Raw genomic sequence first — 16,647 nt, 5'->3', positions numbered from 1 at the left:
GAACGTCTGTTATAGGTCTATTAAGTCAGAAAATGAAAGCTAACAGATATCAAGCAATTTCCTCTATGAATAAATCCTTACTTACCTTTTATACATAGTCCAGTGATCCTTCAGAGTGGAATGGTTTTCAATGATTTCATCCAAGGTTAACAGAACAGTGAGCAGCTCACCCAGGTGCTCAAACATAGTCTAGGGAAAAATAATACATGCATTCAATTGGCAAAGGGCTTTCAAATTACAGCTAAAGGCATAAACACTTAAAAATCCAAAATAAAAACAAAAAAAAAATACAGATGAGCCTCTCACCAGGAAATGAACTCCAGATGTCTCGATGATCTTGGATTCATTCCTGTAAAATAACATAATGATGAGCATAGGGAAGACATTTCAAAGACTGTTTACAATGTACAAATTAATCTACATATATTAGGCATTCAGACATAGTAAATTTTCACACTGAAAGGCCTCAACAAACAATAATACATGTCAATGGGGTTTACAGAACCATTCTCAAGTGGTGGGAATAAAAAACACATTGTATTTATAACCTGAAAAATGGCCATAAAAAACTAATTTTATCCTTTGCAATGCAAAGGGTGAAATCTGCAGAAAATCCGCATTTAAAAACAAAGATACAAGCGTTACCTGTTGCTAGTATACAAGGCAGCCAACTGATGTACAACATTCATCACCACCTCATAGCACCTTGTAACAAAACAGGACAGCTCCTGGAAAGAAAACAAAACAAACATTTTACATGAATGACTAGTACAGAATACACACATTTAAAGTGTACATAACATTTCAGGTGACTTTTTTTGAGAATAAGTGTGTGTGTGTGTGTGTGTGTGTGTGTGTCTATATCTGGTCATTATATCTGTCTGAGGGCAGCATAAACAGGTGACATTAACCCTGATTTTACCGTGCGATCACTTAGTAATGTTCTGTCGTTTCTGAATATTTAGATCTTATACTTACAGTACATGGCCAGCGAAGTAGGGCTTGAGTCCAAGTATATTTCTATATTCACACCCCTCCTGCCGCTGTTTGACACTTTTCTCCCTATGCACAGTAATACAGAGAAAAAAGTGTGAATCAGCGCCTGGAGGGGGTCGCATGAATATATCGGAGCCCTGCATCGCTGGCCGTGCGCTGTAAGTATAAGATTTAAATACTACGAAACTACATAACATTACTAAGCGATTGCACACTGAAATCAGCATGTATGTCACTTGTTTAAGCAGCCCTCAGGTAGGGCAGCATAAATGTCTGACATGCGTTTAACACAATGTTGATTTGGTATTTTATGTTAATATGTTATATTCAACAGGACCTCATAGGTGCCACATTATCTCGGGTAACTCAGGACAGTTTAAAATAAACTAGCATAAAATCTACTAATGCCCTATTCACATGACAGGGATTCCCGGCCGACGGTAGGAACAATAGACACCAAATGGGGCTATTTACACAACCGATTTTTTGACGGCCCGGGAAAGTCTATGGGGCCAGGTAATACACGGCCATCACTGGAATGTGTCCCAAGTGACGGCCGTGTCTTCCGTCGCTCGCTCTCTCTCCTTCTCCTCCTCACAGTGCGAAGTGCATGTGAGGAGGAGGGTATTTTTTTTGCTCCCTGTAGGAGCGGAATCCCCAATCCCCGGCCACACCTTCGGCAACGCTGTGGCCGGGGATTGGGGATTCCGCTTCAGAAGTGCCTGACGTCACTGTGTCCATATATGGACACAGTGAAGTCACCGACTTCTCCTGGAGCGGAAACACCGGCAACAGGGTCAGGGATTCCGCTTTCAGAATTGCCTGATGTCATGGTGCACGGTGGCTCAGTGGTTAGCACTGTTGCCTTGTAGCGCTGGGGTCCTGGGTTCAAATCAAACATCTGCATGGAGTTTGTATATTCTCCCTGTGTTTGCGTGGATTTCCTCCGGGTACTCCGGTTTCCTCCCACACTCTAAAAAACATACCAGTAGGGAATTTAGATTGTGAGCCCCAATGGACAGTAAAAAAGAGGACCTCTGTACAGCGCTGCGTAATATGTTGGCGCTATATAAGTAACTGAAATAAATAAATGGCGTCCATATGGTGTCATACACTTCTCATTGTTCCAGCCCAGCTTCTTTCACTGCACCATGCCCAGTTGGTAAAGAGTAAAAGACACGCCCAGTTGGTCATTAAAGGACGGGTGTCGGGGAAATTTTTTTTTAATATAATATTGCTTTTAGTATGTTATTAAAATACATTTTATTTGTGTGTTTGTGTTTTACTTTTTTCTAACTTTTACTTCACTATGGGGGCTGCCATTTTTTTTTCATCTCTGTATGTTTCGATTAACGACACATACAGAGGTGGAATACGGCAGCTACAGTGCATGAGAGTCAATGAACGGGAGCCGTTCCATTGTTTCTGCTCTCTTGCTCTGTCCTGCGCAGACGCAGGTCAGTCACACAGCACAGCAGCTGTTTGCAGGGAGATAGCAGGCGCCATCATGAAGACCAGCTGCACTGCAGGTAAGGCGTGTGTGTGTGTCTGTCTCTCTCTCTCTCTCTCTCTCTCTCTCTCACAGACCGCCGCTCTCGTGAGACAGTGCACTCAGGACAAGCCCTGCCCTCATGCCGTAGTTGTGTGGTTCTGTCTGCAGTGATGGCGGTGGGTGGCTCTGACACCCGCCTCCCCCGTCGGGTCATCTCAGGACAGAAGGGGTGTCCGGATTGGAGACACAGCGCCGCACCTGTCCTCAGGTTGTGTCTGGTATTGCAGTTCACCTCCATTGAAGTGAATAGGACAGAGCTGTAATACCACACGACCTGAGGACAGGTGCGGCGCCATGTTTTCCTGGACGACCCCTTTAAGGCTTTTCCCGTGTGTGTGACAGAGCTGAGTGTGCACGGGCGCCGCTGATACTTCATAGCCGCTTATCAGCTGTTTTGAAGAATCAGCGGCGAGAAAACACACACACACAATGTGTGAATGAAAACCACGCATGTCGCACGGAAGCACTTCAGTGGGACGCGCGTGATTCGCGCAACAGCAGTGAAAAGGATGAATGAAAACAGAAAAGCACCACGTGCTTTTCTGTTTACAAACATCCAAACGGAGTGTCATAATGATGGCGGCTGCGCGAAAACCACATATCCGTGCATCATATGCTGTTGACACACGGAGCTGTTAAGTGCCTTTTGCGCACGCAAAACGCCGCGTTTTTTGCGTGCACAAAATGCACACGTTCGTGTAAACCTGGCCTAAGGCTGGATTCACACGAGCGTGTGCTTTTTGCGCATGCAAAAAACGCTGCGTTTTGCCTGCGCAAAAGGCACTTAACAGCTCCGTGTGTCAGCCCTGTATGATGCGCGGCTGCGTGATTTTCGCGCAGCCGCCATCATTATGACACTCCGTTTGGATGTTTGTAAACAGAAAAGCACGTGGAGCTTTTCTGTTTTCATTCATCCTTTTCACTGCTGTTGTGCGAATCACGCGCATCCCACGGAAGTGCTTCCGTGCGACATGCGTGGTTTTCACGCACCCATTGACTTCAATGGGTGCGTGGTGCTCAAAGAACGGACATGTCGTGACTTTTACGCAGCGGACTAACGCTGCGTAAAAATCACGCAATTGTCTGCACAGCCCCATAGACTAATTAAGGTCCGTGCGTTGCACGGACGTATATCCCGTTCGTCTGAATAAGCCCTAAGTGTAGGCCACACACAATGTTTACAGCTGAAAAATCAGAAGCAGAACGCCTATAAACATCTGCCCATTGTTTCAATGGGAAATACGGCTTTCTGTTCCAACAGGGCGTTTTTTTACGTGGTCGTTTTCCAAAACCGGCACGTAAAAAGCCGCCCACCAAAATGAAGTGCAGATCACTTCTTGGGACGTTTTTAGAGCAGTTTTTCATTGACTTTATAGAAAACCAGCTCCAAAAACGGCTGAAAATCAGGAGCTGTTTTCCCTTTGTTTAGGAAGTGTGTGAACATACACTTAGCCTTTTGGTGTGTCCTATAGCTTCTGCCAGCTGCAGAATCACACCCAAAATGGCTGCCGGACACTGCTTAGCAATTTGAAGACACCTTTTCCGGGCTTGTGGGAAGGGGGGTGAGATTCTCTCCCACATTTACAGCAGCTGTGAGTCAGGTTGCTTTGCCTTATTCACCTTGCTGTAATTCTGGGAAGTGCTCCCCCTGGTGGCCAACATAGGAAAACATGTCAAATTATTATTTGATTTTTAATACTTTCCACCATATGGAAGAAAAAAAAAAGTACAGCAAAAAACTTGAAAAAATATAATAGAAATAAGTAACTACACTTAAAAAAAAAAAAAAGTTTAATTCGCGACACATTCCCTTTAAGAAACGAATTGGGATAAATCTAAAATTGCTCATAACTTGCTCAAAAACGATCGTTTTTTCAAAATAAAAACCACTGCTGTTATCTACATTACAGCGCCGTTCAGATTATATAGGCGATAGGGCACTTATAACCAGGTGACAGAGCCTCTTTAACCATATCTCTCAGTAGGTGGTACCTTATGTTAACAGAGCATCTCTAAGATTAACATATCTATGTGGGGCGAACTGTGTAAGCGGCGAATCACACCACTGACCCCAGACTTTGGCAAATTTCTCCACACATGCCCTATGCCTATAAAACAATCAAGCATATGAGAGCATGGAATTGACCAATGATTTCCACTAAGAGTAGGTGGTCTAGGGCCCATCCATCAGAGGGCTACGGATTTGCGAGCAATAAACAATACCTCCCTCAAAAATATTCTAGTATAACTAGACAATAGATCCTCAGATACAGTCCCAAATAAACATAATCGAGGAGAAACTGAAATTGAAGAACCCCATTAAGCAACGCTATAACATATTTCCAGAACGATTGTATCCATGGACACATCCATATCATATGCCAGAAATCCAATCCAGGAGCACCACATCTGTGACACTCAGTGGTAGGAAACCTACCGATTTTATGGAGCTTGACTGGTGTCAAGTAACTTTGATGTATAATGAAAAGTTGTGTCATTCTGTTATTAGCAGCTGGGGACACCAATAAATGTGAGAGTGTAAGATATCATTCCATATCTCAGGATCTATGTCAGGAATAAGATTTTTCCACTTAGCCTCTACTACCAACGGAGCAGCCGCCAATTTGGTTTGTTGAGGAAGGAGTAGATAGCCGAAATTAAACCTCTAGGGCCCTGCGATTTGAAAACCCCAATGAGGGGAAAATTAGACATAACCCTTCCTGTTTGAGGAAATTGAGACTGTAGGGCGTGTCGAATCTGTAAAAATTTATAGAAGGCATCCCTGGGGATATCAAAATCCGCCAGGACCTGCTCAAATGTCTACACAACACCATCTGTATATAAATCCCTGACACATTTCACCCCATGTCCTATCCAAAACTGGATCTAAGAAGGCCGTCATATGCACCAGAGAAGGGTTATGCCACAAAGACTGCTCAGCAACAATACCATGGAGTGAGATCAAAAACTTTGTAGCATGTCATACCTGCGCAACAATTCTATGTAATGGTAGCAACGTCCTCCGAGAACGAGGCATACCTTCCAGAACAGGCCACAAGGTGAGCATATCCAAATAAAAAGCAAGAGAATGTTCTCTATTAGGTAGAATATCTAAACTAACCCACGTGTTCAGAGAGTAATTGGCCCGACAAATAGTATAGGTAGAAATCTGGGAGTGATGTACCACCTAATAATTTAGGCCTCTGCAGTGAAGTCAATTTAAGTTTCGACCTATTTGAGCCCCAAACAAAAGAAAGCAAGAGAGCATGTACGTTTTTAAAGAGCCACAACGGTATAGGCACTACTATGTGTTCCAGCATATAAAGACATTTGGGGAAGATCATCATTTTTATCAAGTTAATGCGTCCGGTAACCACCAAAGGTTGCGTACTCCAAATTTTTAACTTATTTTTCACATAGTACAAGAAAGGATAATTATTATTACGCATTTCTGAGCCAGGGACCCTACTCCTCACAATACCCAAATATTTAAAACTCGACACTACTTTAAGTCCACTTTCTACTGGAGCCTAACTCAAGTCTTGCAACGGTAAAAAAAAAATAATAATTTTTATTACAGTTTATGTATAATCCAGAAAATCACCCAAGCCTATCTATAAGGTCTATTGCAGCTGGCAAGGTATCCTTAGGTCTACATGAAAAGAATCAGGTCATCGTCATACAAGCAAATTCTGTCTTCACTACCACCAAATTGTATCCCATGATATGATTGATGTTGACGTATAAACAGAGCAAACGGTTCAATGGCCATCGCAAACAATAGGGGTGACAAAGGGCAACCCTGTCTTGTACCCCGTGCCAATTGAAAATATGGGGATAATAGTCCATTTACCAAAATTTGGGCCCTGGGGGATTAATATATCGTAGATATCCAGCATATGAACATGGGACCAAAACCAAATCGGTGCAATATTGATAATAAGTAAGGCCATTCGACAGAGTCAAACGCTTTAGCTGCGTCTAATGAGGCCATGGCCCAGACTATCCGTAGGGCTAAGCCAATTTACATTACTATGTGAGCCCTGCGGATATTATCGGATGTTGATTTCCCAGGCGTAAATCCTGACTGATCAGGGTGGATAATGTTCAATATTACAGTATTTAATCTATTTGCCAATACCTTAGTGAGGACTTCATAGTCCCTGTTTAAAGGAACAGTGTCATCACAATTTTTTTTTTAATATGTTAAAGATGTTAGTGCTTTATTAAAAACGTTTATATTTATTTGTGTGTTTGTGTTTTACTTTTTCTTATTTTTACACTTTTTCTTCCCTATGGGGGCTGCGATTTTTTTGTCCATTTCTGTATGTGTCGATTAACGACACATACAGACATGGAATACGGCAGCCACAGTCCCATAGGGACTGCGAACGGGTCCCGTCCCATCCACTTCTGTGTACGCCGTCTGTATGGGAACTGCGCATGCGCCGCTCCCACACAGTCCAATTTGAAATGCGCGCCGTCCGGCGCCATTTTCCTGTGGACCGGAAGTCGCGGCCGGACAGTAAGATTACTACTTCCGGTCGCGGCTTCCGGACTTGTGCACTTGGACCAGCGGCAGCAGACGGAGCGGGCGGGCCGGAGGGAGCCGCGGCGGCAGGAGCAGGTAAGAGATTTCTATGTATGTTCGGGTTTGTGTGTGTTTACTACTGTATGTAAACCTTCTACACTGTGTGTTAGCTCAAAAAATGGCGACACACAGTGTAGGAGGTTAGACCGTTCAAACCCCTCGTTTATCCCGGCACTAGCCAGGATAAAGGAGGGGGGATTCTCAGAGCTCACTAGAGCGAGTGCTTTTTTCCCAATTTTGCAGCAAAAAGCAATGTGGTTGCTTTACCACATGCAATGCTGCAATTTTGGGAATAGCTCCATCTAGTGACCAGCAATGGGAATTATAATAAATTAGAATCTAATTTATAATATTTCCTGACTCGTGAAAAAAATAAAAAAAATGTGAACAATGTTTAATCACCTACACACTAAATGTTTAATTTAAAAAAACAAAACATGTTTTGCTGGCAACACATTCCCTTTAAGAGTGAGATTGGCCTATATGATCCGCAATCTAAAGGATCCTTATCTGGTTTTAGCAAAATCACAATAGTGGCATCATTTAGTGATTCAGGTAGTGATCCCTGTGTGTGAATATAAAAACATGGAAAGTAAAACAGGTGTCAATATTTCAGAGTATTTACAATAAACCTCGGCAGGTATCCCATCCGAGCCTAGCAATTTGCCCTTTGCCAAGTCCTGAAGTGCACGCGCAACCTCCCATGGTGCAATATCGGTCTCAAGTGACCGGTCTATCAGACTCTGACAGAGTAGGAAAGGTGACACCATCCAAGTAGTTAGAAAGTTCCGTCATATCAAATTGCACCCTAGAGGTGTATAGGTCTCTATAATATTGCGCAAACCGTTCTGCAATTCCCACATTATCCCTAAGAATACCCCCATCGTGCCCCTTCATTTTCAGGATGGAAGGAGACTGGGAGTTTTGACGAACTACAGTGGAGGAAATAAGTATTTGATCCCTTGCTGATTTTGTAAGTTTGCCCACTGTCAAAGTCATGAACAGTCTAGAATTTTTAGGCTAGGTTAATTTTACCAGTGAGAGATAGATTATATATAAAAAAAAAAAAAAAGAAAATCACAGTCAAAATTATATATATTTATTTGCATTGTGCACAGAGAAATAAGTATTTGATCCCCTGCCAACCATTAAGAGTTCAGCCTCCTCCAGACCAGTTACACGCTCCAAATCAACTTGGTGCCTGCATTAAAGACAGCTGTCTTACATGGTCACCTGTATAAAAGACTCCTGTCCACAGACTCAATTAATCAGTCTGACTCTAACCTCTACAACATGGGCAAGACCAAAGAGATTTCTAAGGATGTCAGGGACAAGATCATAGACCTGCACAAGGCTGGAATGGGCTACAAAACCATGAGTAAGACGCTGGGTGAGAAGGAGACAACTGTTGGTGCAATAGTAAGAAAATGGAAGACATACAAAATGACTGTCAATCGACATCGATCTTGGGCTCCATGCAAAATCTCACCTCGTGGGGTATCCTTGATCCTGAGGAAGGTGAGAGCTCAGCCGAAAACTACACGGGGAGAACTGGTTAATGATCTCAAGGCAGCTGGGAACACAGTCACCAAGAAAACCATTGGTAACATTACGCCGTAATGGATTAAAATCCTGCAGTGCCCGCAAGGTCCCCCTGCTCAAGGCACATGTACAGGCCCATCTGAAGTTTGCAAATGAACATCTGGATGATTCTGAGAGTGATTGGGAGAAGGTGCTGTGGTCAGATGAGACTAAAATTGAGCTCTTTGGCATTAACTCAACTCGCCGTGTTTGGAGGAAGAGAAATGCTGCCTATGACCCAAAGAACACTGTCCCCACTGTCAAGCATGGAGGTGGAAACATTATGTTTTGGGGGTGTTTCTCTGCTAAGGGCACAGGACTACTTCACCGCATCAATGGGAGAATGGATGGAGCCATGTACCGTCAAATCCTGAGTGACAACCTCCTTCCCTCCACCAGGACATTAAAAATGGCTCGTGGCTGGGTCTTCCAGCACGACAATGACCCGAAACATACAGCCAAGGCAACAAAGGAGTGGCTCAAAAAGAAGCACATTAAGGTCATGGAGTGGCCTAGCCAGTCTCCAGACCTTAATCCCATCGAAAACTTATGGAGGGAGCTGAAGATCCGAGTTGCCAAGCGACAGCCTCGAAATCTTAATGATTTACAGATGATCTGCAAAGAGGAGTGGGACAAAATTCCATCTAACATGTGTGCAAACCTCATCATCAACTACAAAAAAAAGTCTGACTGCTGTGCTTGCCAACAAGGGTTTTGCCACCAAGTATTAAGTCTTGTTTGCCAAAGGGATCAAATACTTATTTCTCTGTGCACGATGCAAATAAATATATATAATTTTGACAATGTGATATTTTTTTTTAATATAATCTATCTCTCACTGGTAAAATTAACCTAGCCTAAAAATTCTAGACTGTTCATGTCTTTGACAGTGGGCAAACTTACAAAATCAGCAAGGGATCAAATACTTATTTCCTTCACTGTACATAAGCCAAAAGTTTACTGGACTGGCTGCCAAATTCGAACTGAGTATGTTTAACAAAAAATTGTTTGCGATTAGCCCCGTTCCTGTAAGAGCAGCAGATATAGTCTCCCAGAATCCAGCAAGTTTTGCCTATTAACATCTGAGGGATCTGCAACATAAACCGCTTCCAAATCAGAGCATTTTCCAGCCAATTCATCCTCCACTTTAGAAGCAGAACGTTTTAAATACGAGATAGAGGATTTAAGGCAAGGCTGCCTGCCGGCAGAAATAAGCCCTGTTTTCCAACCATTATTAAAGAGTAAAAATAAAAAAGTCTTTATTCAATTTGCAACAAGGACAGACTACATGAAATTTAAAAGTTAATGTCCATTTCTGACAGCAATTAGCACAGTGCCAGACGTAAGAGCTCTGTCTAGAAAGGGTTAAGTACCACAACCACAGAGCGCTACATGCAGTTAGTTATTAGTTAGATTCAAAGGTGTCAATAGGACAATTATTAAAATAAAGGTAGAAGCCCCCCCCCCCCGACATGTTTCGCTACGATGTAGCGTCCTCAGGGGTATCGGGGCCAATGACAGCAAGCGGCGGTGTCAGTCTCATTAAGTATTCACTGCAACTAGCTGAACATGTGTCCACAATCAGTCGATAGCCTATCCAAGGAGGAATAGAGGACCGAGCCTCCTCCTCCGTTGATTGACCGATTCTGCCACCAATCACTTACTAGTTAGATGCCACCAATGAACAGCACTCAAGTGCACAAGCACACCAGGCTGCTTGATGGTAATCGCTGTACATATAATTATAACATTACTATAATACAAGAAATAGGTCACCGATGAGTGTATAGATAAGTGCACAGAGGCACAAAGTGAGAAAAGTGATGGGATAGTAAAGAATGTGATTAGTAATAGTACCATTCTAGGTACAAACTCTGTGGTTGTGGTACTTAACCCTTTCTAGACAGAGCTCTTACGTCTGGCACTGTGCTAATTGCTGTCAGAAATGGACATTAACTTTTAAATTTCATGTAGTCTGTCCTTGTTGCAAATTGAATAAAGACTTTTTTATTTTTACTCTTTAATAATGGTTGGAAAACAGGGCTTATTTCTGCCGGCAGGCAGCCTTTTTTTAATTTAACTGTTGCACGCCCACCAACTATTGAGGTCCGCTCCATTGTATTTGTTGCTAAATTGCAGGGTTAATCACCCAATCTCCAGGACCCACTCTATATATTTAATTATATATATATATATATATATATATATATATATATATATACACACTATACTCTGATTATGGCAGGTTTTTTGAATAAGAAAATCAATTCAGAAACACTCTCCGCAGAAGCAGCATACGTGTTCTCTAGAGATAACGTACCACTGCATCAATTTGACATACATACTGCCTTCAGGGATTTGCAGAGAAACTACCAGAAATATATTAGATCTTGCTGGGAGATTGTCAGTCTAGAGACATATATACAACAAAAAATCGTATACAGGGGTCTTCGCATTAATATTACCCCAAATTCCTACCGCAGTGATCCAGAATTCATTAAGGGGTGGGAGGAACTCCTAACTGAGAGTTCATTGAAATTACTACAATACATTTTGGACTTTGAGAAGCGTGATTATAACAAAACCGCTCTGCAACTTGAGAAAGAAATTGGTGATATTCAGGGATTTAATACCCTGATTGAATTTAACAATTGTGAAACCCGATTACAAAAAAATATTGAGAAATTGCAGACAGAGATAAAAGAGCGAAAGCATCGCAAATACGTCAGAGACCGCAGGGATTTTGACACTGGTCAAGCGTATACATATAAGACACACTCACAATACAACCCCAGACGTGTACAAATCTTTACTGATTTTTCTGATTCAGAGGCATCTGGGATTGACGAGACGGCACAATCTCCTAATTCTAAACCGGGTACTAAACGTAAGAATACTAATAATAGATTTAACTCCTCTAAACGAAGTACGGTGCAAACCAGATCCAACACAAAATGCCATTCTCATCAGAATGCCACTACTTCCTCACACTCTGCCTCACTATCATCTTTCTCGGTACCTGTTGTATCAGCTACTTCAAGTGTACCTCTAACCCCCCGTGCAACTGGCACTGGTTCAAGTCAAACATCTCTAGTAAGCAAATGCCCTACGGGCAATACGACCCACACAAGTGGCCCACTCAACACCTTTCCTTTTTTAGGAATCACGAATCCACGGTGGAATCTGACCTAACAGCAGTACCATCTATGTCTCTAACCCATATTGAGAGTGATCAAATGCAAGTGTTTAATATTTCCTCTGTTCAGTTAAATAATTCTCAATTGACACTTCTACGCAGGGGTCTATCCTTTACCCCCACTCCATTGTATGATGAGTTTACCTGGACCAAGGACGTGAACCTATTTGCCAGAAAAGTGGCCTTATATAAATACTTTAAAAATAATACCCTGAATATGGGAGGAACTGACAGTACAGAACAGAATACACTGAGAGATCTCGAAACTCTCCTATATGAAAATGAATTTGGACCCATTACAGCAGTTGGTCCCTTCTCCTCATTACGTCCTAAGTCCAGGCTTACCCCACCATTTTCACAATATGCCCATATAGACGTTTTTGTCAAGCTAGTATGTGCTGACTTGAAGAAAATCAGACCAGATAAAAAAAAGAGCATTAGCTAATCTCAGTGAAATGGAAAGAATAGCATTGGATGAATTGTGTCACAATGATAGAATAACCATAAAACCCTCCGATAAAGGGGGCAACATTGTGGTCATGGACCAGGATGACTATGTTGCCATGGTCCATAGACTGTTAGATGACACCACTACATATATGATCCTTGAGAAAAATCCGACTGATCTGTTCCTCAGTGCATTATACACGTTACTTGATGTAGCCAAGACACAGAATATGATTAGTAATGAAGAATTCAAACGCATCTATAACCCTACTCCTACACTAGCGACATTCTACGCACTGCCGAAAATCCACAAGATGTCTCGCCCAATACCGGGTCGACCAATCGTGTCTGGCAATGATAGTCTTACCCAAGGCATTAGTATGTACTTGGATGAAATCCTTTTGCCATTTGTCACCTCCCTGCCTTCATTTCTAAGGGACACGAAGGATACCATCAACAGGATCCAGGAGATTCATGTGACCTCTTCTACATTTATTGCCAGTATAGATGTAGAATCACTTTATACTAATATCCAACACCAATTTGGCCTCACAGCAGTTGCACATTTTTTGGGTACCAAGGGAGTTCAATTTCATGCTCATAACAAATTCCTACTATCACTACTCCGGTTTCTTCTCACTCACAATTATTTTTTATTTGATCACAAATTTTATTTGCAGACCAAAGGAACAGCTATGGGCACTGTTTGTGCACCTACCTATGCAAACCTATTTTTGGGGTGGTGGGAGGATACCTTGGTCTTCACTGACACTTTAGCTTCATACACTTGTCACATCCTGTTCTGGGTGAGATATATTGATGATATTCTCCTCCTATGGGATGGGGACCTAAACACATTTCACGACTTCATGCACACACTCAATTCTAATCATATAGGCATGAAATTTACCCACGTCATTCATAAAAAGGAGATCATCTTTTTGGACCTAAAAATCTCTCTGGATCCTGCTGGTGGTATCCACACGGATATCTCACGTAAACCAACGTCCACTAATAGCCTGCTGCACTGGGACAGTTATCACCCCCCTGCCTTAAAGAAGGGAATCCCAATAGGGCAATATCTCCGTGCCAAACGTAACTGCTCGGACGAGCAGTCTTTTGAATTGGAGTGTAGTGGGCTTTTCACAAAGTTTTTGGCACGTGGATATCCCAAAAAATGGCTACACAAAGCGTATGCCAGAGCGAGAGCCACTGATAGAAGAGATCTATTATCTGAACGTAAATCCGTTACTGATCAACAATTAACAGTCACTGGCAAATCTGCTGTAATGACCAGTGTAAGATGCATTGGGACCTTTGATACTGGCTCCCAACAGGTTCGTGATATTCTTGAACGTCACTGGCCGGTTCTCCTGGCAGACCCTGACTTACAGGGTGTTGTTCCTTCCACACCAAACATCACATATCGAAGAGGTAGAAATCTACGTGACTATCTGGTGCATAGTCATCATTCTGGAGTGATCGGTCACTGGTTCTCATCCATGTGGCCGATGTTCTTTTTGCCACTTAATGGCTACTACAAAAGAATTTACCAATCCACTTGATAACAGATCCTATCGGATTAAACAATTTATTAATTGCCGTAGCAAGGGAGTTATTTACATAGCCAGCTGCTCTTGTCCTAAGTTATATGTAGGGAAGACAATACAAGAATTACGGAGGAGAATTTCTAAACATCTAAGCACTATAAACCAAAAAGAGGATACACCACTGTCTAGGCACATCCGTCTTGTACATGATGGGGACATTCGCTCCTTGAAATTCTGGGGCATTACGCAAGTCAAACTTGGCCCTAGAGCAGGTAACCTTGACCGCAAGTTGTTACAGGAGGAGGCACGTTGGATCCATCGCCTTGGATCTCTCAGCCCAGGAGGCCTCAATGAGGGATTTACGTTTGCTGCTTTTCTGTGAATCCTACACGTTACCCAAACACTGGAACTATACTTCAGTTTGTGTGATTATTCTGGTACTGTACTGACAATGTAGTCATTAAACTCTTTATAATCTGCCTTACTATCCACATTTCTTATATGAATATACTACTATCAATCATACTTAGTATTTGCTTCAGGTACCCCCCAGGCTACAGCTTGGTAAGCGACATAGCGGCGGTTTGAATATTTTGATCAATTATAACTCACTGCGTTTCTTTATGAGTCACTTTGATAGCAACTGACTCTGAATGCTTGGTCTCTACTAAGCCCGATGAGTGTAATATCTCATACCTTTTATCTATCCATAGATATTTTTGTATTATTCTGTATACTACTTATATCGCTGTCTGACATAAATGGCATTCTTACTATGCCGTTCTGGTACACCTTTGCGCGTATATCTCTGGTATTTCAGCGTGTATACTTGTATACTAATTTGCAATGCCTATCATGAATCTGCTCATTTTGATTTACCCTAGTTTATTAGCGCATTGATCTATTAGTCCAGTGATAACCTTCCCAGATCACAGTAACATCTTTTGTGCTGCTTACAGTAATTGTAACATCACCTTTAATCACCTCACAGCGCCAGCGTGTAAAATTGTATTATTATTGTATCACTCTGTTCACATTGTGCGTTTGTGCACCGTTTTACAAACTCTCCAGTAAACCTTTTTTTTTTTTTTTTAAATTTATTTTTTGCATAATAGCAGTGTCCCGATACTGTGTATAGCGATTACCTTGCTGTCCGGCATATACGGCATTCTGATTCAGTCATGCCAGTACACCAGTGTGTCTGTCTCCGTGTGTAGACTCGTACACTTATCTACAGTGTCCATGATAACTATGCCTATTATGTCTTTCTACCCTATAAACGTATTGATCTATAAGCCCACTAATAACTTATTTAGATCATAGTAATATTGTTGTGCCGCTCACAGCAACTATAATATCGTCTTTAATCAGGGCACAGCGTTTGTACCTAGAATGGTACTATTACTAATCACATTCTTTACTATCCCATCACTTTTCTCACTTTGTGCCTCTGTGCACTTATCTATACACTCATCGGTGACCTATTTCTTGTATTATAGTAATGTTATAATTATATGTACAGCGATTACCATCAAGCAGCCTGGTGTGCTTGTGCACTTGAGTGCTGTTCATTGGTGGCATCTAACTAGTAAGTGATTGGTGGCAGAATCGGTCAATCAACGGAGGAGGAGGCTCGGTCCTCTATTCCTCCTTGGATAGGCTATCGACTGATTGTGGACACATGTTCAGCTAGTTGCAGTGAATACTTAATGAGACTGACACCGCCGCTTGCTGTCATTGGCCCCGATACCCCTGAGGACGCTACATCGTAGCGAAACATGTCGGGGGGGGGGGGCTTCTACCTTTATTTTAATAATTGTCCTATTGACACCTTTGAATCTAACTAATAACTAACTGCATGTAGCGCTCTGTGGTTGTGGTACTTAACCCTTTCTAGACAGAGCTCTTACGTCTGGCACTGTGCTAATTGCTGTCAGAAATGGACATTAACTTTTAAATTTCATGTAGTCTGTCCTTGTTGCAAATTGAATAAAGACTTTTTTATTTTTACTCTTTAATAATGGTTGGAAAACAGGGCTTATTTCTGCCGGCAGGCAGCCTTTTTTTAATTTAACTGTTGCACGCCCACCAACTATTGAGGTCCGCTCCATTGTATTTTTTAGAGGATTTAAGGCAACCCCGTAGATATGCTTTAGTAGTGTCCCAAATAACACCCACATTATCAAAATCCTGATGAACTTGCAAAAATACTTGCAACTGATCAGGGATCCTATAATTCGCACCAATTACTGTCAATCAAAATGGATGGATTTTCCATCCCCTCGGTCTAGGAGGATCCGGATGACGGAAACTAGCCAAAACAGGGGAATGATCAGACACTCCTCTAGGTTTATACGAAATTTGAGGCGACATAGCCATTAATTGATCATTACCAAACATGTAATCTATACGGGAAAGCGAATTATGTCCCATTGAGGAACACAAATACGTTCTAGCAGTGGGAAAGGTAAACCGATATATGTCTGTCCACGCTAACTCCGCCATCAAAAGATTTAGAGGTGTGTCTGGTGTATGCGGAGAGACCATCACTGGGTATGCCTAAGCCTATCCACGGCATTATCCATAGACATATTAAAAATCGCCCATACATAGCAATCTAGCACCAGGATACGCCGCCGAGAAATTAACTGCCTGACGTATTAACGAGAATGATGCCGGTGGAGGAATATAAACCCCCAGAAGAACATATGGGACGTTATTTATGAATGCATGA

General features: G+C 42.1%; 1 protein-coding gene across 1 annotated transcript in view; it reads right to left on the bottom strand.

The window, feature by feature from the left end:
- WASHC4 (WASH complex subunit 4) overlaps positions 1–16,647 on the bottom strand; it is a 109,721-nt gene that overhangs the window by 45,482 nt on the left and 47,592 nt on the right. The window contains exons 7-9 of the mRNA XM_075856759.1: positions 646–728; positions 307–349; positions 86–189 (exon numbers count right to left, since the gene is read on the bottom strand). Coding sequence (XP_075712874.1) covers positions 86–189; positions 307–349; positions 646–728 — 230 coding nt within the window. The remainder of the gene's footprint in view (positions 1–85; positions 190–306; positions 350–645; positions 729–16,647) is intronic.

The sequence above is a fragment of the Rhinoderma darwinii genome, chromosome 3, assembly GCF_050947455.1.
Source record: "Rhinoderma darwinii isolate aRhiDar2 chromosome 3, aRhiDar2.hap1, whole genome shotgun sequence".
NCBI lineage: Eukaryota > Metazoa > Chordata > Amphibia > Anura > Rhinodermatidae > Rhinoderma > Rhinoderma darwinii.
This window is presented reverse-complemented; position numbering and strand designations above follow the sequence as displayed.